General features: G+C 40.6%; 1 protein-coding gene across 3 annotated transcripts in view; it reads right to left on the bottom strand.

Moving 5' to 3' along the window:
* dync1i2a (dynein, cytoplasmic 1, intermediate chain 2a) overlaps positions 1-24,754 on the bottom strand; it is a 65,591-nt gene extending 40,837 nt beyond the window's left edge. Inside the window, exons 1-6 of one of the 3 annotated variants that reach the window (XM_064327174.1) lie at positions 24,602-24,754; positions 13,549-13,669; positions 12,303-12,417; positions 10,854-10,944; positions 8,830-8,889; positions 8,295-8,410 (exon numbers count right to left, since the gene is read on the bottom strand). In XM_064327174.1, coding sequence (XP_064183244.1) covers positions 8,295-8,410; positions 8,830-8,889; positions 10,854-10,944; positions 12,303-12,417; positions 13,549-13,656 — 490 coding nt within the window. In that variant the 5' untranslated portion in view covers positions 13,657-13,669; positions 24,602-24,754. Of the gene's footprint in view, positions 1-8,294; positions 8,411-8,829; positions 8,890-10,853; positions 10,945-12,302; positions 12,418-13,548; positions 13,670-24,542; positions 24,567-24,601 lie in introns of those variants that run through there. The other 2 variants (XM_064327175.1, XM_064327176.1) reach the window with 2 other exon arrangements.
* Between the last annotated feature and the right edge of the window lie 1,009 nt (positions 24,755-25,763).

The raw sequence follows: 25,763 nt of genomic DNA, 5'->3' as shown, positions 1-25,763 counted from the left end.
GCATAGCTAAGCCATATATTTGCTGATAGACCTATCTGATATTGTTTTCTGGAGCAAAACAGAAGCGGATTGAACTCATTGATTTACTGTCTCTGTCTCCATCTACTGAACACAGATAAAATTTCATCAATGCTATGCAAGTATTACTGCTCAAAATATTTTGGTTGTACACGTTATTTTTGGATTGAGTGTCTTTAAAGTGACAATCTCAAAGATTTCAGTTTCGTTCTCTATGGCAGTGCCAATGGCGAGAAGCGGTAATTGCAGGTTTGTTTTTGGACCTCACTTCCCATAGATCCAACCGGATCCAACCAGTGTCGCCTGTGTGACGTCAGCCAGTTGGCACGCCAACTATAACACTTACTATTTACTGAATAAAAAACGGTTGTTATAAAAGTAACGTTATGTACATACTCATTCGTTGTCTAACATTAGGCTAACTCAAGATGTCTTTACACTGCCGAGCCGGGTTAAAATGCCGTAGCAAACCTGGGGTAGAATTAGTGATGATCAATTTCTGCAAACGTTCTTTATCCACCTTTTGCCTGGTATGAACATCTTTACACTGCAGAGAAGAATTTGCAGGATTCGCTGTGGCTCGTGCAATTATGTATCTCGGGCACAATAAGCAGCCTTTTTCGTGAATGATTGTTGTGTGGTATTTTTGAAACAACTGCCTTGCAAAATGTTACCCCTGGTGTTTCTGGTTTTGCTAGCTAAACTGTTCGAGAATAAAGCTGAGCTGGGTGTTAAATTAACAATCAGAACAAGAAGAATAAAACAAAAACAAAGGATATTTCATCAAAAGGGCATAAAGGCTGAAGGAACATATGAGGAAGCGTAATAAAATAATAACAATGCTAATCCATACTGCTGTATTCTTTTATTTAGAACCCCTGCATGACGTCTTCAGAAATCAGACCCGGCTCTGCTCCAAATACCCCGGCTTTATTCCAATCATTATAATATAGTGATGAACTCGATGGCAATGTAAATAACGATAACGTTAAGGCCAGTTCAGATCAATGATTCGCAACGAGGCGAAACGGTTTTAGAATGTTGCAGAGAAAATTGCAGCAGTGTGAACTGTCTAGTAGCAGAGCCGTTGCCTGCCCTGAGGTTTTAAAAGACCGTCCTTGTCATATCCCCAAGTGCAGTTTTAGAACGTTTACAATCAGACGTCTTGGAATTTTGCAAGTTGCACCCAGTCTCGTTGCGAATCATTGATCTGAACTGGCCTTAAGTTAGCTACACTGCAACGTTGCAACAAGGTAGCATTGCATTCGAGAGACGGTTTGCGAGGTCGGTACCGGTCGGTAGCGTTAGCTAGCGATTTTTTATAATTGTTAGCCAACATTAGATTGTGTTAATTACATTAGCTAGCTAGCTAACGCAACGTTACCAGACACCGGAAAAAACAGTACGCTGCTCACACACAAGTGAGTTGAAGAGTGAGCCTGTTGTGTTAGTTCCGCCTACCCTCTCTGGCGGACCAACCACTGATGGGTGATGAAAAACGCGTCACTAACTGTGAGCCGCTTGTGATTTTTTCCCGGGAATGTCGCCACAGACACCAAGTTTTTTAATCATGAATTATGATAATAATAATAATATAAATTGATATAAAAATAGGCTCAATCACCATTGTGTTACCCAATGCAGCGATAGATAGTGACTTAAGACATTTATTTTAATGAAAATCTTTGAGATTATTACTTTAAATAGGTTAGTGGTATTATATAATGTGGATATTTCACACTGGAGGCTAATGTAAGCGTTATTTAGTAGTGTAATAGTTTTTGTGATGCATGCAACAGTGATGGTCAGTGGAGGATACGCTAAAAAGAAAAACCAAAAACAGACCAAAATACACAGAATCCTTGTCCGTTTTGTCAGCCAACAAAACATAATATAACAAAAACAAAACAGTATGGGGAGCGACGACAACAACTGGCGCATATTTATTACATTCACAACGGGACGCCGTCGCTGATCCACCGCGTCACTTGCTGTCCTCACTAGTTTTTTTTTTAGACACTTTCTAGTCCTGGTTTTAGCAGCCCGACGGTGGAAACAGAAACGGTAACCGTTCCCACGAGTACTGAGCAGCGCGGAATGGCACAGAATGGCCCTGGTAACGGTTCGGCCCTATGGTGGAAAACAGATGGTACTAGCAGTTTGCGTTTCCCCCATGATTCTAACCTCTCTGTTACAAAATGGGAATGACAAATTAAATTCCCCCACCTCTCTCTCTGGTCTCCCTTCTATTCCTATCTATGCCATTTTTCGCATCATAAATCATGAAGTGCTGCCAGAGACTAGGTACAGAAACAAGGAGGTGAATTAGGCATGAACACCCACCAATAATGCAGCACAGTCTGAATAATGCCTTTCTGAGTAGCAGCTTAATCAAAGTGAAATCATCTGTGAAATGGGAACCGTTTGTTAAGCTTTCTTCACTTTCACTGCTAGTCACCTTTAAGGCAGCAGTCACAGTACTGAGGTGCACAAACCACATTCTATGACTCAGAGGTGACTACCCAACAATTCAATTACACCAAAAACAGCTACACTTTATATTTAGCATTTTATCTATACAGTGATGACACTTAGCCTAGATATTGTTTCTTACATAAATCACCATTGATCCTCTCACAATGCTAATTAGCTTCCATCAGTGCCGTGGTAAGCTGAAATTTTCTGTTGATTCTCAAATATGTGTTTATCAGATCTGGAACTTTGAAACACCTTTGTTCCTAGAGGATTTTCAGACCTGGCCAGACCAACTTCCTGGTCAATACCCCAGAATCTTTAAGGAGTAACATGGTGGTTGAACGTGACACTTCCCAGTTGTCTTTAGGCAACAACAAAACAATTGTGCATAATATTTTTATTATTCAGTCATTTCAATGTACTTTAAAACGTATTTTTCTAAGCCTAAATTTCCCACTACAAAAGTTCACCGGAACCGTCTGGGCGTGGTAATGAGAACAGTCAGTTAGCTATGATTGACAGACCGTGCCCCGTTACCATAGCTACCCCCATGATATGCGCTCTTTTTGGAAGACAGAATTTTCACAAGCTAGCTAGCTTAGTAGTATATCAAGTATCGATAGATAGCTAAGGTAAGGACGTTGACCAATTATAATTTTTGCTATCTAGCTAGCCAAGTCAAGATAAAAGCACCACTATAACGTCCTCATAAAAGCAAACTAGCTAGCTAACGTTATTGATAACATCGCCTTATGAAAGCAAACTACCTAGCTAGCTAACGTTAGCTAGTTAGCTAGCTAAATGAATATAACCAGAAATAATCTAATAGTCCTTAAAAGGCACTCCAATTTAAGTGAACCTAACGTTAGTCAAATATTTGCATTGTCTTGCCTGTAAGCCAGCGGCGCAAACTATGGGTCTCGAGTTTTCCATGGGTTTACGGGAAGGATTATTATAGTTAATCCATTAGTTTCTGTTTTTTTCCATTAGTTTTCATTTATATGCTAAATTTAATTTCCAGTTCAGTTTAGTTGTAAGTCTTCTCTATTAGTTTTCATTTTAAGTCAAGCACTACTACTTTAACAGAATGAGGACATTGCATTACATTACAGGCATTTAGCAGACGCTCTTATTAAAAGAAACTTGCACAAGTTTTTACATAGAATTTACCCTGCATCCATTTATACAGCGAAATAATATAGAGGAGTGATATTCAGTGCCCTCCAAAAGTATGGGAACAGTAGAGTTAAATATTACTGCCACATATATTTAGAAATATACCATAAAAGATGCTTTGAAAAAAAAAAAAATATATATATGTATATTGATACGAGATCAAACAATTAATACAAGAAAAAGTATAGACAATCGGCCTTTAGTTCTACTACGAGTAAATGTGTTACCATTTTACAGAAACAGTTGATTTTATGTTGAATCCCCCATTTCAGCTGTGCAAAAGTAAATTAACAGATGAACTGAAAAGTAAATCAAAGCAAGAAAGTTTAATATTTGGTTGCATGGCCCTTAAATGCAATAACTGCATGAAGACATACCTTTCCAGGCCTTCACTGCAGTTGCTGTCAGTTGATCTTTGTTTCGGGGCATTGCTGCCTCTCTACTCTTCAGCAAATGAAGTACATGCTTGATTGAATTTCAATCAGGTGACTGACCTGGCCAGTCCAAAACATTCCACTTTTTACCCACTGATGAATAGTTTGGTTGCATAGGCAGTGTGTTTGAGGTGCAGGATGAAATGCCAGCCAATGAGGTTGGAGGAATTTGTTTGTATATAGCCAGGCAAAACCTGTCTTTATACTTCCAAATCCATCCTCCATTAAATTATTAATAAAGATGAATGAGCCTGTTCCAGAAGCAGCCATACATGCCCAAGCCATTCCACCGCCTCCCCCATATTTCAAAAATGGGGGGTGCTTTGGATCACAAGCTGTTCCCTTCTCCCAAAAGCAAATATCAATCAATATCAAGCCAAATCAATATGATACTTTTCATTGTTGCATGCTACATAGTCTAACAACACTTAACTTGAGATATGAAATCGCAATATTATTACGTACAAGATTAAAACGAAATTTCCACTACCCAGCTAAGCTAGCGAACTTGACAACTGTTAGCTAACATCTAGCTAGAGGGCTACCACACTTCTGTGGCTGTACCTCAGTGGTCATGGGATAAAATCAAAGCAGCAATGGACTAGGTCTCGTCCATGAAGCTACTGTGGTTCTCATGATCCCGTTACAAAGGTTTTTTCTTAACCAATCAGAGATCAGCTCCACGCAATCAGAATAGTGATTATTGGCATTTTTCTCTATTCTGGTCCAGGAAAAATGTCAAAAGTAATTGCCTGCTTCTATTGATTACCACAATGCCCAATTACAAAACTGCCCATATGTATGAGTGTGTGAGTGAATGGTGTGTATGCCCTGCGACAGATTGGCAACCTGTGCAAGGTATATTCATACCTCCTGCTCAATGCATGCTGGGATAGTCTCCAGCACCCCCCGTGACCCTGACCATGATAAGCAGGTATAGATAATGGATGAATGTACTGTATGGAACCACATGACCACGTTTCCCTTCTAGTTCGTATACAGTTCATTGAATTGCATAGACTATTTCAGCCTGGCTCCGCCCAATTTTGAAAAATGCTTCCTGGGGTGGTTGGAGTGTGTGTGTCCATTTTATTTACATATGCAAATAGCTGTGCCTGTCTTATGAAGCTTGCATCAACTGTAAAAATAAGCATTGCAAATCAAATATGATTAAAGTTTCAGCAATTACATGGCCTATTTCTCACCTTTCAGAAACATGTTTTGGTGGACTGTTTAGGTGGAATATGAGAAAGTCTATGAACAGGCCATGTTTCTCCGGTTTGAAAACACTGAGCCGAAAGCAATCTAGCTGGCAGTGTTACATTATATTAAAAATAAAACAGGCGAATTTGAAGACGGCAATAATTTTCTGGCTGGATATATTAACTGACATTTATATGACGTGGTAGTACCTCCAAAGAGGTATTCCGACATCACAATTGGGGTGTGGCTAGAGTGGAATGCAAGACAAAGAAATTTCACCATCCTGATGAAGGCCCTGCGTGGTCGAAACCGGTCGGTGGTATTTCTCCTGTTCCTGGATATGCCGCGACAATAAAGGTTCTTTAAAAAATACCAATTCCTCCACGCAAGAGTGCCTGAAGTTTCAAGTAAGCTGAATTTTTTTTGCCTACTTTCCCTGCAAATCTGTATGAGCACCCTCCCTTCAAGAGCACCTTGTTTTGCGTTATCTGGAGTTTATAGTCAATCACTTTGGCAGCACTCTACCTCCTTTATAACAAAGAAATTTCAAATGATAGAGGCCAGTAAAAATACACTTTTCTTCCAGTTCTCTCAAATGATATTATTTCAGAAATGTTGAAATAACGGCATGAATTTAAATGTTTCATTATGAAGTAGGCATGCAAACGTTCACAGATTTTTTTTAAATGTGATCTAGAGTGCAATTACTCTTTAAAAATAAAGAAAGGTTCAGTGATGTGAACTTCAAATGATCATTGAAGTTCATTGCTATCTTCTAAATGCTAACAGAAAATGGCTTAACATAATAATAACGTATCCAGTTAAAGTTAAGGAGAAAATAAACTAGTTTCACATGTTTAGCAGTGACTAATGATTGACAACTTCATGTTTATATTTTAGCCATGAAACAGCTTCCAGCAAAAATGAAGTGGTTTGATTTCTTCTGGAGTCAATGTGTTATATCCATGTTTGCTCAAATAACACGGTTTACCTGGCGGAAGTTTTCGCTGCATTTAATAACTCTTTTCCTGAACAGGATATTGTTTTAAGGAGATTTCTAGCAGTTTCACGTATTTAGTCATGGTGACTGATGCTTTGTTGCTCCCCTCTTTAAACAACAGGATGTGAACCCAAAAGTATTGAGTAACCAATCAATACATTTTCAATTAAAAATAATAATAAAAATTGATATTTATTGATTTATAATTTTGCCCGATTTATCGATTCCTCAAAATCACTCCAGCCCTAGCAGTGAGCTAAATGAAAGTCGTATTTTGAATTCAAATACACGCATACCATAAAAAACTTTAAGAAAATTTTGTTTCAGTTCACAAATGTTTTACCATGGCTAGTTTTTATTTTAGATTCACTTCTCATTTATGATATTAACTGACAGAAACAAAACAAAAAGATCAATAAAGCTCAGAGAAATAGTGGTTCAGGGTCCATGCTGGGGCACAGTAAGCGACAGATTTTCTTTTACGACTGACTGGACTTCTCTGCATTTCAGATCTCCACTTCACATTTAAATACACAGACAGGATTCTTTGGGTTTTTGACAGAAGAGTATATTAGTGGCAGCTCAGTGAATCTTGCATTAATGGAATGAGGAGGTGAACTGCAGCTCTGGTTTGCTATGGCCATTAGGACCTGTAATCAGCTGTCTGTTGCTATTGGGGAGGATCGGCAGTGCCCCCCCTCCCCACCTTGCAGAGCGAGGACCGGCATGCCTCCCCTCTCGTTCCACCGCCTGCTGACCTTGAGAGTGTGGTGCCATCACCTCCCTTTGACAACATGATGAATCACTCAATCAGCCCATGCTCGTCGAGTATCAAACATGGTGGGGGGAACAGGCAGGCGGTCGGGCAAGGGGACATCGTCTCCTCGCAAAAACGCCGATGTGAAGGCGTGACAGTGCGAGGTGTCATTCGAGTGCATTTTGTTATATGCGTTGTGGGGTGAAGGGAACAGGCAGAGAAGCAGGCAAGTTGATGAAATGATTACATGGTGGCGGCAGGCGAGCGGTTTGTGTTCAACAGCCCGCAGAAACTGTCCTTGTTTAACACACTTTTACGATGCCCTGGGGGGAGGCCAAAGGCATCTATGGAGTGGAGAGCGCAGTTGAAGCTCTGCCTTGTTAAGGAAGGCCAGAGGAAAAAGCCTGGGATGAGGCTGGCAGCAAAGCTAACAACGCTGGTCTCAACTTGACTTGTCCCATCACCGACCATGTCAGGATGTTTTTGGGGAGTAGCGTGTACCAGGGCCAACAACTGTCACAGCTAAGGATCCCAGCAGTGACTAACCAGCTGGTCTACTGCTCAGAATAACCAGCATCCCCTAACACTGAACAAATATCTAATCCCACTAGCCAAAAATGTGAAGCACTGATAATGAGGCTCGAATCGTAACAGACTTAACGGAGCTCTATTTAAATAATGACAAAATACCACTGTAATCAATACATCATAGGGCAGTTACTCAATGGTCAACAGGGACTGCGACAGGCCCTTGTGAGCAAAATGCTCTTTGAGAGTATTTTGAAGGCATGCATAGGTGACCACATAATGGCTGCCCTGCTGCAATTACATACATCTTGCCATTCTTGAGATGCATTAGCAGGGGCATGTGCAGGCTTCTTTCATATCTCATCCAATCTCCTCCAGCACTCTTCCCCCACTCCTGCTGGAGACTAATTGCGTGCTACTCTGAAGAACTGGGGTGGGTGTGTACAGGGCTGTGTGTGAATTTAATCTTTCCTTTCCCTTCTTATGTTTCCAGGGCCCCTGCCATACACTCCCCCCCCACCCCGGTTTTTATTTCCGGGGCCTGGGGGCGGGGGTCAGATCGTTTCCACACACTTGAGCATGTGACCCAGGCCTGGTTGTAACAGTGTCAGAAGAGGGCAAGCTTAGCTGCCGGGCATGCCACTTCTGTGTGGGGGGGTATGGTTCTGAGAATGAGTACAAACTGAATGAGGGGTGCATTTACCTTCTTTCAGCTGGGTCTGTACTGGGGTCTGTGTCTCTTTGGTGTAGGATACAATCTCACGGGGAGGGAAATCCACATGGGTGACCTTGGCCATGCCCAGCTTCAGGGCTCCTCGCCTAAAGCAACATCACTGCTTCAGAAACATCAGAGAGCAAGAACACAACAAACACATGGGAAAACCTATAGTGAAGACTAACTAACTCCTGCAGGAGTAGCATACGATAAGCATAAATGGCTTTCTAACACTGACATACAGATAAGATAAACAGCATCCAGCTATGTATCCAGCCATGCATTTTTTGCATTTTGCCATCAAGATACGCGAGCAGGAATCAGAATTCAAGGGATGAGGCAGAGGACAAGTCGGCAGTGGGAGGAAAGAGAGGAAGAAATGGAAGTGGGAGAGGAAGAGGACAGGGAAGAGAAAAGTGATAAGGGGAGGACAAATATGTGTGAAAGAAGGAAGGCAGGGGAAAGTGAGGATGCCAGCTAAGCGTTGAATGAGCAGGAAAGGGAAGAGTGTAGTGAGCAGTACCCCAAGTCAGAGTCAGAGTGAAGCTGAAGGGTAGAGGGGTCAGAGTCCCAGTGCAGAGTCCTGGTTAGGCAGCATTAGTGAGAGAGAGCAGCCATTAATGGAGAGAATGGGTCAAAACTCTTCACAAATAAAGACAGCCATGTTCCTTAAAACAAATAACAGCACATTCACTCATTTGACTCAAGCAAAAGAAAGACCAGTCTAGATTTTGACATAGGCTCGTTCGCTGAAATGGTTAAGCTCTGAGTTTGTCTCAATGTCAGTAAAAAAACCCATATGCTTTTAATCTGCTTTTAAAACCACTTCAATAGCTCGCACTACATTAAAGGAGCGTTTCCCAACCTTTTTCCTTGAACGGCACACTTTCCAAATTTACTGAATCTCATGACACCACTCTCAAAAGCATAAAAAATGAACACCATTACCAACATTAAAACATTTTTAAAAGGATTTTTCACACAGCACACCTGACCTTGCCTGACGGCACACCGGTTGGGAAACGCCGCATTAAAGCATGGAGTTGGATGTTCACTACAGAAATTCCAGAAAAGTACAGGCCTCATGGAAACAAAAGCAGTGTTTATTCCAAGCACTCAATTCAACAACTTTAAACTTCTGAATATAACCCCAACTGCCTAACCACTGTACCACACTGCCCAGCCCCCATCAGGTTAATATGGCATTAAGCTAAATGTCATTCTGGGCTTATTTCCCAGGGCTGCATAAATGTACAGCAGACATACAACCTCCGAGGGCCCTTGCTGTACTCATCAGCAGCCTACAGCAGCTCTATAAACCTGTATGGTCTGGACCACATTGTATCTCTGCAGATACGATTGCCCGGGGTAGAAACCTGTTGTCCATGTGTGAAGGAAATGACCATACTGGTGGGTAAAATGAGTCAACGTGTACGGCCTTCAGGAGGTGGAGCTCCGTGGGCCGGATGGGACACTGGGGGGAGGTAGGTTTCCCAGAGAGGAACTGGGGCTGCAATTAGGGGTTAAGTACAGCCCGGGGCGCCTGGTCTACCCCTTCGTTTTATTCGTTTGGTTCTTTGCTAGCAAAATGTAGTATAAACAAAAAAAATGCTTGCATGTACCTTCCCATTCCGTCAAGTCCCATCCAAATATATCAGTGCACGGATGGCTATTCTTTGCACACAACGAAAAGTGTTTTACTCTAGCTGATAGTAATACTGTAACGAACCTTAAAAGACAAATGTTCATACGAGTTTCTGCATAAAGGCTGTGCTTCTTACCAGGAGAGAAACAAGTGGGCAGTGAACACCCAGAGCTCCTCTTTAGTGGGTAAAATGCATGATTACAGGCTACCGCGGTACACACAAACAATAGCATTTACCTTCTCAGTTTTTACCCAAAAAAGAATTGCCACAAAATACATTTTTATTATATAGCAATAAACTGGGGGGAAAAAACTTCAGAAATTGAGTTTCCCATATTGCCCCTTATACATTATATTAAGTGATGAGCATATAGTGAAATCAAGATAAAGAAACAGCTGCGTACTTGGGGAGTACATCCACTAAATGAGGTAAATGTTAAAATTCCTTTATCAAAGACGATACACTCAGACACTTACTTCTTACTTACTTCTGTAAGAGCACAACACCATGAATGCACACATATATCAACGACAATGACAGTTTAAGCCTACTCATGAAAATATCAGTTGTACATAAAATTGGAGACAAAAACACAATGACAGACAAAAAGTCTACAGATAAACCCCAAGTAAAAGATGTGCGCATTTAATTTGTTAGCCTGGTTTAAATCTGCTCTCTCTGCACTGCCCTGACACGTATAACCTGAACGTAACATACGCGGTCTTAAAAGAACACAAAATTTTCCTTTAGAACAGAGAGAGGTTGCCTCCTGTTCCCGCAATTAAAAAGCCTCTTTCTCAGTGTCACAATTACAGCATAGCTCTGGCGGTTACAGGTGACTGAGAATGAAAGCTCTTTGTCGTGGAAATTTTAACGAGGGTGGGTGAGGGAGTGATTATACCTTGGTCCCACGGCGCCATCGCCAGAGTCTTGGCTCCCCGCCTCGCTGGGCGTGCCCACAGACTTGGAGGTTGGAGACATGGGTGGTGGGACTAGATAGTGAAACAGACAGGTATCCTCCATTACTATTCGCAGGGGCAGGGCTGGTGAGAGTTGCCAAAAAGTAATTAAATGCAGAGAAGGTGACAGGCAGTTTTTGTCACAAAAGACAAAAAAAAAACAGAAGGGGTGCACAAAAAGAAAAAATACAAAAAAACAAAAAAAGCATGGAGAGGGGTGAGCAGCAAAAAGAAGAAAAGGACAAAAGTAATTAAAGTCCATGCAGAAAAAAAATTTGCACATCAGCACTCATTCCCAACATTCACAAATGCACTGTTAGCCTAAAAATGAACACCATAAAAAGTTCACAAGATCCAAAATAAAATGTCTTAATGCTGGTACTGTTCTACAGTACCAATACATTATAAATGCGTATACAATAACAAACACGTTTACTGGTTAGTATGTTAATAGGAACAATTAGAATTAAAAGCAATACATGTCCAATGTGTAAAACAATTTCACAGTTTAACAAATGAACTCTGAAAACAAGCATTCTAACACATGCTATTTTGTCTGAACTTTCCATTTCCGTTTATGAAGTAACAAAGAATTTATTTCAGAAATGGTCTGTGTAAAGATAGATGTGGAATAAGTTCAGGAAGTGTTAAATACAAAGCGATCAATATTCATCTACAAGACTGGAGCTATCTGTGGTATACCAACCTTAAAGGAAGGTCAGTAATACAAGACTAAAACAAACAAGGGCAACACAGGTGTCGCAATGCTTATGTGTCTTTAACATACACATTTAATAAGACATTAAAACTACCGAGAGAAAAAAAGTGTCATGACCTGTCAGTGGTCAATGCTAAAGGCTGGGATCTATGCTGTACTGGTGAAAAAACAGGAATCTCACCTCTTCTATGATAAAATAAGTAGTGTGTAAACAAAATCATAAAACATGCTCATTAACACAAATCAAATTCTGCATTCACAATAAGGTTGACCATTTCATGACAGAATACAAATGACGGGTGTCAATTGATCAGATAAATTATTATCACCTTGGGCGAGATAGAATAAACAAAATCTGCTGCATACTCTAACATTTGAAACAGAAGAAAAGCCAGCAAATCGGACATCTTTAAATCTGATACCTCCATGACATGTTGAAATCACACCGCGCAAACTCACAAAGCCTTTGTTTCACATGCAACATATGTTGCTCCCTAAAAAACATTAGTGACTCAGGCAGTAGAACAAAGTCTGCAATGGAATGCTTCTGCCCCCTATTGGCGGATGAGGTAATGAATTATTTTGACAAAGAGAGTGAAGGCAACTGTCATGTGAAGAGTGGATTTGTATGCGGCAGTGTGGCTGAAACAGCCTGGGCACGATGTGCTCTTACCGGCGGGGGCCTCAGGAGTGATGCCCATGCTCTGTAGAAGGGCCTCTGCCTCACGCCTCTTCTTCTCCAGGTCCGAGTCATCGGGAGCCGAGACTGCGTCCTTCTTCAGGTCGGCCTGAGTAAGAGGCAAAGCGGAGCACAAACCTCAACATGGCCCAATGAGCACAAACCTCAACATGGCCCAATGAGCACAAACCCCAGCATGTCCCACTGAGCACAAAACCCAGCACATCTCACTGAGCACAAAACCCAGCATGTCCCACTGAGCACAAACACCAGCATGTCTCTCTGAGCACAACCCAAGCATGGTCCACTGAGCACTAGGGCTGTCAAAAAATATTCGAAGTTCGAAAACTATTCGAAAATCTTTTTTCTTTAGTTTGAACCTAAATTTGAGCATTCGAATATTAGTTTTGGATCCCACGTTTTGTAATTAACATGAATATACAGGCTTAATTTCATGCAGCGAATCATGTTCATGCACGCATAGTTCATTTCCTGTGCTAACGTTACTTCCTCTGTCAACAAAAAACGTTCTGCCCTGGATCCAGAGCAAGTGGATCGTCTGGTTTTCCTTGCCAGTAACCTCCGTGATACTTTCAGCTGACACCTAACGTTACTGGTCACCATGCCTCGCGAGCCAGTCTCTTTTTTCACTTCATTCAACAGATCTGGTCAGCTAACAATTTAGGCTAAATAATGTTCCTACGGCAGGCTAGGTTTCCTTTCTGTTCTGAAGATTTTGATAAAATTGGATGATGAAAGAAGTTAAACAAACTAAACAGAGTAAGTAATTTATGTTGCTTATTATATAAGCACCCAGGTTTGACCTGGTCAATGTCCTTATGGGCAGAACACCAAATAATTCAGATATCATCAGACAGATGGACTGGGTATACACCACAGCTACAACAAATTCTGCCTCAACGGCTGGCACAAGATTTACTTTCAACCTGCTCTAAGGAACAAGACCATTATTCACTCCCATGACCTCCTGGCAATAATTCCAGTTGCCCAGCTTTTATGTATGCTTTTGCCCATCAGCACTCCATGATGCAGTGTACTAGCCAAAGATATATAAATCATGAATATTTTAGTTAATAGTCCAATAGCCATTTCTGGGGCAAGTGATACTTGGGTACTTAGGACCAGGCAGTACAATGATACACCTTAACAGTTCTAATGGCAGACAGGGTAGAATTTGGTGCCAACGCATCAAGCCTCTCAAGGCATATCCTGCACTCACCTCTTTCTTCTTCCTCTCCTCCTCTTTCCTCTTCTTCTCCTCCCTGATCTGTGCCAGGCGCTGCTTCTTTCTCTCCAGCTCTGCTTTCAGCTCGCTCTTGTCCGACATGGTGAAGGTGAAGCTGTGAGGACAAGAGTTTGTCAAAGGCCAGCTAATATAAGCTTCACTGGCCCCAGTCTTCCCAGGCCTCAATCCAAGTACACTGCACTTTGTCAGATTTTGAGGAGCCCCTTCAAGCATGTGTTGTTTTTGCCATCTTTTTCACCAATATGAGTTTTTCATGGAAACAAATGTGAGAAAAATAAATGAGACACTTTCATATAGAGACCCAACAAAACTGATTATATTTAGCCAATGTGTTTTGCCCTTAACTCTAAGCAAGCACTATGCTTTTTCTCCTGAAATGTTCTTTATCAATGGTTAATTATTCAAAGTACAGTCTACTGAAAGTAAAGGGCCTGACAGATACAAAGGGTCAGACGCTCGCGTCAACAAACGCACCCATTGTTTTCAATGGCTGTAGACAAACTGGAGGCGTCAAGTGGGCACGTCAAAACCTGTTCTATTTTCGAGCATCGACGCGGGGCACAGACCACCAAAATACAATGTGTATATGGCATCCCGGCATTGACAAGAAGGAAAAAGGTAATCTGACGTTTCAAATTCTCCCGCCTTCGATGTGAACAAGTGGCCTCACTTGATGCTTTCTATCTGTCAGGCGCTTAATATCTTCTCAAATTAACAGCTCAAAATTGATGGTGAAGTGCATTGCAGTTAAAGGCTACATGTGCCAATGTTCAGGAAGGTCTACAACAATGAGGCCAGTGAAAGGAATGACTGCACAGTAACATTTTAACAGCATGGTTCACACATCAGCATTTGTGCTGTCTCAGCATCTGCAACTTAATAAATTAGCCCAGATTATCTTAAAGTTAGTTTTTTAGGGGGTGGTTATTATCAGTAATTAAAATCAATTCGCATTTCACTATAATGAATCATGCCCCTGATTGCTATTTTAAGATGGGGCCAAGGTTAGACAACTCAAGGGCTCTTTCTACAGTCTGGACTTCAGTCAGGCCTGGAGCATTGAGGGGTTGTCCCATTAGTTGAGTCCTGACCACCTGGTCTGTAAGCCCCCGTAAACTCCCCAACCCCAATTAAAACCACTTCTGTCTGCCCCTCTAGCTCTCACACCCCACGATGCACTCTGAGAAATGATGTGCATAATCTGATGAGTCCCTTTGTCTTCCCTCTTAGAGCATTTAACCAGCTCTCTGTCAGCCCTGCAGCACCTGACCAGCACCTGACCCCTTTCCACTTCCCCCCAATAGTCCACTTCAAGATATTAGTCTTAATGGCAAAACATACAAGTTAATTAAAGTGAAGTGGCCTCTGTTTTCTCCAAATCAAACTGACGTCTAAGCTTTTAGTCCTTTTTCTTTTCTAAGGTACAATACATTCAAAGCGTTCACCAAAAAAAAAAGCATCACAATGGCCGGATGAGATAAGCCAGTGTGATTGTAGGAAAACAGAGATGAGATCAGTAGTAGCTCTTCCCGTACGATTAATACACCATAAAGAATCACACCGTAGCCTACATCTCATTAGAAACTGTTATTATAATAACACCAGAATGCAAAATAGGGTGCCTTGTCTTCAGTGTTTGGCACCCTAAAAATACAAGTAGGCTAATACTCACTCTGCCATTTTAAAAAGTAATAAACAATTTAATGTTGGTACGTGCACATTAAATCCACCAACAATTTTAAATGAAAAAATTAAAAATTATTATTATTAATTTTATAACTATACAGAAGGATGTGTCCAGCTTTTGCTTTTAAGTTCCAGGATAGTAGGAAAATGCCTGCCACACTCTGAGGACTCAATCACTTTATAATCTATCTATAAAAGTAACTGAACATTTCTGTTTACTGAAGTTGTGAATGTGCTCCTGCCGCAGATTCTAGGCACGAAAACATTGCTAACATTTGTAATACAATGCAACAAATAATGCGGGTTTAACAGAGTTAAAGAGCTTAAAGGGCAACTTGTAGGTTGGCATAACCAGTGATTTAATATGTGGGGAAATCATGTAGCAATGGGATTTTAAAGTTAAAAATAAAAAAAATTCACTTAGAATTACATCTGTGCTTACTTTTGAAATGTGATCGGCCACCCCACCTCAAATCTGGGGCAAGTTCTAACAAAATGGCTTAAAGACAACAAAGTGGCCATCACAAAGCCCTGACCTGAATCCCATAGAATATTTGTGGCCTGAACTAAAAAAGCGTGTCCGAGCAAGGAGGCCCACAAACCTGACTGAGCTACACCAGTACTGTCAGGAGTAATGGGCAAAAATTCCAGCAAAGTATTGTGAGACGCTCGTGGGAAGGCTACCCCAAGCATTTGATTCAAGTGAAGCAATCTAAAGGCAATGCCACCAAATACTAACAAAGTGTATGCAAACTTTTGACCCACTGAAAATCTGATATAGTACATAAACGCTGAAATAAATCTGTCTCTTAGATATTATTTTTATCTTAGATATTAAATTACCTCTTATGGAAATAAAGTAGATACCCTACTTGACTTAACACAGGAAAGGTATGGTAACATGAAATGTGTGGAGGAAAAATTGAGTTTGAATGTCTTTAACTTAGGTCTATGTAAACTTTTGGCCTCAATTGTATGTATGTGTTTGTGACAAGTGGTGGTTTCAAACTGTTTATTTATCGGGTAAATGGACATGGAACAATGCAGGCACACATTATTATACAGCGAAAAAAGCGTTCGTCTATGGGCAACCTGATGATAACTACGCGCTTTTCAATTCTTGGAAGAGAATTGACAAACTCTTTCCCTGGCTCTGCGAACACTGGGCTTCTAGGTGCATCTGTCCCTGAACAGCTCGCATTATCTCCCATGACCTGACATTACACAAAAATAACAGTGTCAAATCCCAAAAATGTTTGTGTAATTAATTATAAAGTTACACAATAGCTAGCTAGCTTGCTACCTAGATAAGTTACCTCACTAGTCTAACAATGTCTTGACTTCTGGCTAACAAGTTATGATGCCTAATCGATCAGTGGGTTTAGCTAGCTACCTAGGTTAACCCTTTGATGCACAAGCTATGCAAACCCCTTCTAATGCACAACATGGGTCAAAAATGACCCGTACTCATTTCCTATGTTATTTCATGCATGGCTGAGTGTTTCTTTGCTATATCTTTTGAAATCAATTTATTTCATCATTTAATATTCCAAGTATTCATTAAATATCATGTTTTTGATTACCACAAATCATTATTTTTATTTTTCCTTTCTTACTTTATGAACAAAAAATAGTTTTTGTATTACTACATCAAGTTTACGCACATGGACCAAAAATGATCCATGTATACAAGTGTGATTTTAAAAATATAAAGACATACTATAATAATAATTTTGTTAAAATAATTATTTTAGCAGTGACTTAGACCAAACAATAATACATTTAATATTTCAAATATGTTTATTTGTCACTTTGTCACACATAACATGCATATATCACTGATAACCGGTAACACTGATATTGAACTGTAGTGTATCTGTTGTGGTACTGTAGTGAATGTCACAAATGTCACAAATGACAACTACATGTTTGTGCTCCTTGCACATAGGCCTGGTGCACTGGAAACACCAGCTGCTGACTTTTCTGTCTTTGGCAGCTGGGCAGATCTTGCACCTCTTCCTCTTCACTTGGTCCTCCTGTCTGATGTCCTCCTGTGGCTGGGTGGGGGCTGCGTTTCGGTTTTTTATCCCACATCTTCCCATTGCCTCTGTGATATGCTTTTGGAGGAGGGGTGTGCCCTCCATGCGCCTCTTCATATGTGGCATGACAAGCTCTTTGCCCATCTCCTTGATGAATAGCCGCCATGCCTTCGTCACACCACCCATGTAATCAGGGTGTTGTGCAGTGAAGTTGGTATAGGCATTGAGGGTGGCAACATCCAGCACATTGTGCCAGAGCACCATGGGCCACCTCCGTGTTCTCCGCTTACATGAGTAGGTGCAAACCATCTGATCCATTGTGTCCACTCCTCCTTTTGCTTTGTTATAGTACTGGATCACTTCTGGTTTCTTCTTCATACTGTTGTCATCCACTGTTTTGTCATCATGCATGGTGCTCAGGAGGACAACAGCCTTTCCCTTCTTCGGCACATAGCTCACCATGGTCATGTTGCCACTGAATCCAAATTCTGAGCTATGTCACTGATGGACATATCCCAGGCATCTTTCGGTGAAACAGCTGTTGAACCGGGTGCAGGTCCTGGGCAGCTCCTCAGGATGTTATGGCTTCTTGTTCTGCCCTGAGTGGGGGATGCTCATTCCAGTAAGACCTTTTTACTCAATCTATTAGACTGGGTCTGAGTTTCCTCTTCAGAGGACTCATCAGACGAGTCTTCTATGTCATCAAAGGAGTCTTCTTCATTTAGGAGAGATGGATTCCAAGACACACCCATAACTCCAGCTTGACCCTGTGGCACAAAGTCTAGGTCATCATCAGAGATTTCAGACTCAGAATCAGGACCAAGAATTGCTTCCTCATCTTCCTCATCCTGTTCTTCATGCAGCATCTCTATGACCATTTTAGCAGTAAATCTGGTAAATCTGGAATGACTGGGACCAGCCATACTAACACACTGGATAAAGAAAATCAAAAGCACAAGAATGTTTTCAAATGCACATCAATATACTGTTATATTTCGAATTTTATTTTGTTGATTTTTGTTCGGAAATGAATACGGGTCATTTTTGACCCATGTTGTGCATTAGAAGGGTAGTGATACAAAAATGATTTTTATTCAAAAAGTAAGAAAGGAAAATTTTAAATAAGGATTTGTGATGATCAAAAACAAGTTAATTGAGGAATACCTGGAATACTGAATGATGAAATTGTTTTTTTGCAAAGATATAGAACATAAAAACTCAGCTGGGTCACTTTTGACCCATGTTGTGCATCAAAGGGTTAACAGCAAACCAAACATTATTCAACTTTATTTGGTATATATCCAGCTAGTTGCAAAACATGCCAGGACACTAGGTGCCGCAGAAATGCTTTCTCACAGTTGTGTTCGTTAAATGTTGACCGGGTTTAATGTCGTGTTTCCAAGCGGCCAAAACCAGACTTCGTTTTTGAAGCTCATTTCCTGGTGTTGTAGTTCCTGGTTGCTCACTAGCGCCACTACGGATGGCTCCAGTATAGCCTAAGTGTTTTCATATCCGGTTTCCATGTAAATCTACGGTACAAATGCGATCAAAATACAAAGTCAATAATTTTTTCTCACAAGAACAAATAGTCATAATAGGTGTATTTTATTCGTTTTATGACTGTCCATGGGTCGATTTCATGATTTATTGCGTCATTTGGGCACAGTGCCAATATTTGTTCTGGACCAATGAGGTACAGCTTGCGTCACTTCCGGATTACTGCGGAGGACTGAGCTACAGTAGGGGCTACAATCTGTGGTCACTGGGGTGGGAGGTGGCGTCTCTTGGCCTTGACATTGCGGCTCCGACCACGGTCCACCTGTGCGAAGTCAGAAAATGCAAGCATCCCATTTTGTAGTGGTTTCACTATAGTGTGCTATTTACAGCTGCACTAGACGACCAAAAAATAATCCTCCTCTGAAGTTTTGCGGTAGCCGAGTCATTTTTACTATTTCCTTTAGCCCACTTAACCAAATAATTAGTTGGCAGAAAGCGTAATCAGCTAACGCTTATTTGCTATATGTGGTAGTCCAGTAGTCTATGCTAAAACAGTTCGCAACTTCGGCTACCAAGCCATTTGACTAGCTAGCTAACCCTAACCGGCAAATATTCCATCTGTCAAACGTGTTTGACGGCTCGTCAGTCGTGTACATACCGTAAATGTCTACCAGGGCTAGGCTGCACGAATGTGACAAAGCTAGAAGCTAGCAAGAAAATAATAATAATTAGAAATTCAATGTACATTATTTTAGTCTTTATGCAACAGGTGGGAAACTTGCTCTTCAAAGTGCGTTGTCATATTGACACGCCTGTAGATCAGTTATTAAAATACTTGGTATATTTGTTAATCACCGCTGACAGTGTTAATTTTTATTCGGTAAAAAGTGACTTGCGACCAGCAGCAGTTAATGGCTCATTAACTGACTGTGGCGAAAACATACGACAATAACTTGCTTGGTTAACAGCAGGTCTACCAGACAGTTATATGAAAATTAGCCTAGTCAAATCACCAGTAGTCTACACATCTCTGATTGATTGACCATCAGTGCAGTCGATGTTCTTCCCCTGTAGTTCATATTGCTAATGCGTGAGCTAACCACGGATAGCTTACCTAGCTCACTGGCAAGCTGATATGCTAGCTAAGCATATTTGTTTTGCCGAGAAACATAAATTGAAGATAACTGAACATAATTGTATTATTAATGTCATACATATAACGTGATTACATGACACAGTACAGTCACGGATGGAAATTAAACTCCGTAAACATTTGATCATATATTTTAAAACATAACGGCAGACAGTCAGCTAGCCTCAGGTTCGTTCTGAAATCGTTCGTTCAGGTTGATGGGCTTTTCCGCACCGGGCTGTCAGTCACATTGTAAAAATCACAAGACCGCTTAACTCTATGGTTTTGGCTCCAAATCGAGAACATGGCCGCGCCCGCCATTGTGTTTCAAAACGTGTTTTAGAGACCCACCGAGAGTCAATGGGTGACGTCACAGTAGCTTTGTCCATATTTTTTACAGTCTCTGCGTGTTTCATGTCATCAGTGTCCAGACTGAATACAAAACATTTTCGCAGTAACCTAGCTCTGAAAGATGTTAGTCAGCTGCCTAGCTAGACTGTCTAATGTCTAGCTAGTGAGTAACGACCAACAATAACAACAAAAACATTTTCTTGCTAATATATTAGTTGCTAGTTGTTCGTGATCGTTTCTACCAGCCACCTAGCTAGCTAACCAGATATAACTTTGAAGACATTAGCTGGCTAATTAGCAAGACAATGTTTTTGTTGTTGGTTGTTACTCAGTAGCTAGACATTGGACAGCCTAGCTAGGCAGCTGACTAACATCTTTCAGATCTAGGTTACCAAAAAATGTTTTTTATTCAGACTAGACAATAACATGAAACACGACATTAAACCAGGACAACATTTAAAGAACACAAGTGTCTGTCAAAAAATAGGTGACACCCACAAGCGGCCGATTGTGGGACACGGGAGCGATAGCAGCGTACAGTGTGGCTTCACCGTGAAGGTTCTGAGCGAACAGATGGGACCGCACTAGGTATCAGTTTTACGCGGTTCTTTATTAGAAACCCCATCCTGAACTGCATCATATCCCCAGGGATATAATCCTCCTTCCTAAAATGCCCACCGCAAACTACCACATTTTTCATGACAGATGCTCCAGTGAAGTCTCCTCTCCCCACCTGCACAAACCGCACCCACGCATGAAAATAGGGGGAAGGGGGGTGAGGTGGCAAGCCATCCTCTCCATGAGCCCAGAATTGAAAACCCATAAAAATGTAACCTGCATGTTGCCCTTTAAACCTTTGAAGAGTAGGTTTGGTTTTTTTTAATGTTAACTCCATATTTGAAGTCAGTGTTCTAGAACTAAAATGCTTTCAATTACCAGCATTAGAATGTTCAATTAAGAACATTCTAACCACATATTTGTAATATTACACCTTAAAGCATTAAAATACCCTTCAACAAAACCAAACATTTGTAGAAACACAACCGACAGGATTATGAATTTGGGAACTATTTATCAGTAACTAATAATGAAATAAGGTGAAGGAAAAAACTTGCTATTCACCAAAACTACCAATAAAGTCAGTCCTACTTTAAAGAAATTAAATAAGCTTTTTGGTACTTTGGTTTGTGCAAATCTAAGTAACAGTTACGTTTGTCTACGTCACCACTAGTACACTCAGCACATCCTACCAAAACCACGGGAGTCGCCATTTCCAAATAGTATTCAGTTCAGTAACACGGGACAGATCATTGTAGACACCCCATACATGATGACTGACGACTCCAAGGAGTTCAGTCACCGCCTATGCCAATCACTAAATTACAACGCTGCGTGTGTCCATGGGGCGTGATAAACTACCATTAGTGTCAAGTAACTTTGACAGATTAAAATATTTTAAACTGATGTTTAGCAAACGGCAATGCATTGGTCTTTCTATAATTCTCCCTAAATATATTTTAATTCAAATGACGTGCTAAAAGGTATGTAACCGTCCATCTTAAAAACGCAGAATGATTTATTTTCACAGAATTAATATTCTGACACAATCATATATCGAGAAACGACAGTAAACCAACGAGACAAACGCCAGTTGACAACCCTTTTAATAAGAACTGTCGTTTGTAGCCAACGTTAGACCTTGATTCGGAATACATGCTAAGCAATACAATTAGCGTTCTTTTAGTTAACTAACTTCAGGGTTTCCGCCAGTGTATTGCAAGCCCGGCGGCCCGCCGGGCCTAAGCATCGGGGAATTTTATTTTATTTTTTAAATGTATTTTTTATGTGTTTTTTAAACTACAGTTACAGTGGGGCGGCTCGGTTGGAAAGCTCCCCAGCTACATCTGTTGGTTAAAACGTGAACGCACTATGGGAAAACAGCAGGCCTGAGACATAGACGTATGTCTGTGGTCTGAGATGAGTGTTCTTTACCCTCATTGTGCGTAGTGACGTTCAACACTTGACGCTTCCAGCTATCACAAGCTAACGTTACCTAGCAAGCCACCATTTCTTATTTAGTAGGCTAACTAACCTCGTTACAAACTGCGTTATCACTTCATCTCGTCGGTAAATACATTCTTTTTATATTAACTTAAGCAGTGTGTAGGTAACGTTAAACTAATAGCATGAATGTAACGTTCGATACATTGTAACATCACATTACATGACTGATTAATCGCCATAGAAATAATGATCACTTGCTTATTAATAACGTTAGCTTGATGACATTGATGTGCACGACAACATGATCAAACATGATCATTTAGCTAACTTAGCTATCTAGCCAAACATTCAGTAACACAGATACATAGATATTTTGTTGTTGTTGAAATGTGCCCAGCATTCCAATGCTGTACATTGTTGTAAGATTCAGTAGCCAATAAGTAGGCAGTGTTGTGCATACCCCACTCTTACAGCTCGTTTCCAGCCCAAACCACTGCAAAGAGAGCAAACTTTTTTTTTTTTTTGTCAGTGACATTTCCTTCTGACATCTACGACGGCAATCGCAACCACAACATTTATTTAGCCTTTTTTGTACAGCTATTTCCATGGATAAAATCGAATTTATTATTGTTATTTATTGGTAAAACATTTACTCCATATTCAGGGAGATAGCCAACTACTTGCACGTTACATGACATGTGTAGCCATTTAGTAATACGATCGCATTTCAGGCTAGAAAATAACCCGTTAATCCAGAGAAATTGCTGAGTTGTCTTAGAATCTTTATGGCAACAGAGTGTATCAAGGCTGGCTTCCCGGATCAAATTTGTTGTGACACCTGCGTGCGTGCCTCCCCCAAGGCGTTACGTCATTGTTTTGCAATGGGCAGCTGTCGTAAAAACATGCTGGCTTCAATAAGCGATATCGATAAACTCGGAGGCATACGATTCCAATGAATAGGACAACTTGGAACCGGTTCTCGATTCCCATTCCTATTTAAATGTGCCCAGCATTCCAAGGCTTGTTGTAAGATTCAGTAGCCAATTAGGACTTGAACACAATTTTTTTTGTAGAGTGCAAAAACTTTGATATTATTTATTTTATTTTAATTTAATTTAATTTATTTTGTTGTTGTTGAAAACACAGCATTCCAAGACTGTACATTGTTGTCAGATTCTTTGTAAACTGTAAATATGCTATGCTGTAAATAGTTGTTGATTTTTCAAAAATGTGTGTTGAATAAATGACTTATTTATAACAACATTCACATTACGTAGTCATATGTTAATCTCCAGTCAGTTTTTAGCACTGACTTAATGTAGGGCCCTATGGAATCTGTGATATAGCTTTTTTTTAAATTCTCAATTCCGCGATTCCGTCCGTGATTCTGTTATCACAGAAACTATAGGGCCCTACCTTAATCCTGCCACAGTCTGTCGCTGGCCCACGCCGGGCCCCCGTCAAAAAAGACACTTGGCCACCGGGCCTAACAACTTTTCTGGGGGAAACCCTGAACTTACACCATGGCAAGAGATAACTAACGTTAACTTCAATTCCAGTTAAAATAATGTACTAGTTAAAGTCAGTTAAATTACCGAAGAAGGACGAAACATTTTTTCACAATAGATCTACACACACCTTACTTAGCTTGCTATGTTGGTTAGCTTGCTACTACTATGACACAAACTAAGACGCGTTAGCCGGCTAGACAGCTAGTGGTAGCGTAGATTAGTAAATTTAAACGATGTGTTCACCTTATTAATTATTTAGCCGATATAAAATCATTCAGCTAGCTAGCTACCCAATGTTTTCATCTCTACTGTTAGTTATTTAAAGCTAGTAGCCAGTCATTTGCATGCCAACGAGCAGCCATGATGTAGCCCCACCCGTAGTAAGACTGTCATTGTGTGTTGGAGATTAAATGCTATGCAGGGAGCTAATGTTAACTTAATTTACCTAAACGAATTCAATGTGCCTGCGACAACCACGATTAATGTAACGTCAACTAGCCTACCATTTCACAGAAACAAGGTAGCTAGCTAGCTAACAACTTCACCGACACGCACCCATGAAACGAACCTAATGTATCCAACCTTAACTAGCTAGCCATCTTCTAATTGACACCCGCACGAGCTCATCATCAGCAAAAAAATAAACCACCGCCAGAGAGGCTAAGCTTAGCTAGCTGGTATTCTTGCTAACCGTTTTGGCATTACAGACTAAGATGACATCAAGACATGAAATACCGAGGTGCTCACAGTAGCTTTGAAAACTGGGACGTTACATTATTTTCTGGTCAGCATTATGGTCGACTAACCTTAGACAGCTCCTTGGCTTTATTTCCAAAGACGCGTGGCTTCAAAAAATGACTAACACCAGCTGTCTGTCTCTTTTTGCGCTCCAGAGCTAGCTACAAAGATGGAGATCTACGGATGCCTACGAAGGACAAGCACTGTAGTCAAAACAGAACCTGTCAGACTCTTCTTCTTCTTCGTCGTTTTCTTCTTCTTCGTTGAAATTGTTCAGTTGGAATATTGATGCATTACCGTCATCTATTGGGCTGGAGTGTGACCCAAAGACTGCTGTGGCTACTTCCCCCCAAAAAATAAATTATTAATTATAATAACAACAATAGTATCAATAATAAACTGAAATAAAAATATAATAATAATGATTATATATAAATAAATAAACTATCCCCAATACAACACCATATCCTACTCAAAGAAAAAAAAAAGAATAAATATACCCAAACTCAACTAAACCAGTAATCAGTCATCTTAACAGAAAAGCAACTACACTATAACATAAATAACTCATCCTACACCAGTGGTCTCCAACCCTGGTCCTGGAGAGCTACAGGGTCTGCTGGTTTTTGTTTTCACCTTAACATCAACACCCAATTGAGACCCAAGACACCAGGTGAGTTGTGTTAACTGTAATCAACTGCTCTAATTGATTCATGGAGTGCAGAGTCACTATGAAAACCAGCAGACCCTGTAGCCAGGGGTTAAATTGGGGGTGGACGGCGTCCACCCACCTTTGGTAAATAAATAAATAATTTTGACCGGCAGTTTTACAAATACCTATGACAATCCAGTCCATTTTTCGTAGGCTCCAGTCCATGTGTTCCCTCTAGCCAGTTACTCGCTCAACCAATCAAAAATCTGAAGAAAAAAAACTCAGTAGGAACAGTCGTTTATATAGACAGGCACAGAAAGAAAACTAACATTGATTGTCTTGTTGATTGTTTGGAAGCGGGCGCGGTAGGTAATTTCATTAACATGTAATTTGTAATTTCATCTATGCAACATTTTAAAGAGAGATGAATAAACAGCCCCCATGAACGTCGGCTATTATTAACGGCAACTTCGATTGCTTGAGCAAAATCAGCAGGTTGCTGGTCAGCAGCTAAGTTAGGATTGAATATTTTCCACATAACCTACATAACGTTTTATTCAGTGGCGACTGGTGAGCTG

This window comes from Anguilla rostrata, chromosome 3 (assembly GCF_018555375.3).
Source record: "Anguilla rostrata isolate EN2019 chromosome 3, ASM1855537v3, whole genome shotgun sequence".
Taxonomy (NCBI): Eukaryota; Metazoa; Chordata; class Actinopteri; order Anguilliformes; family Anguillidae; genus Anguilla; species Anguilla rostrata.
This window is presented reverse-complemented; position numbering and strand designations above follow the sequence as displayed.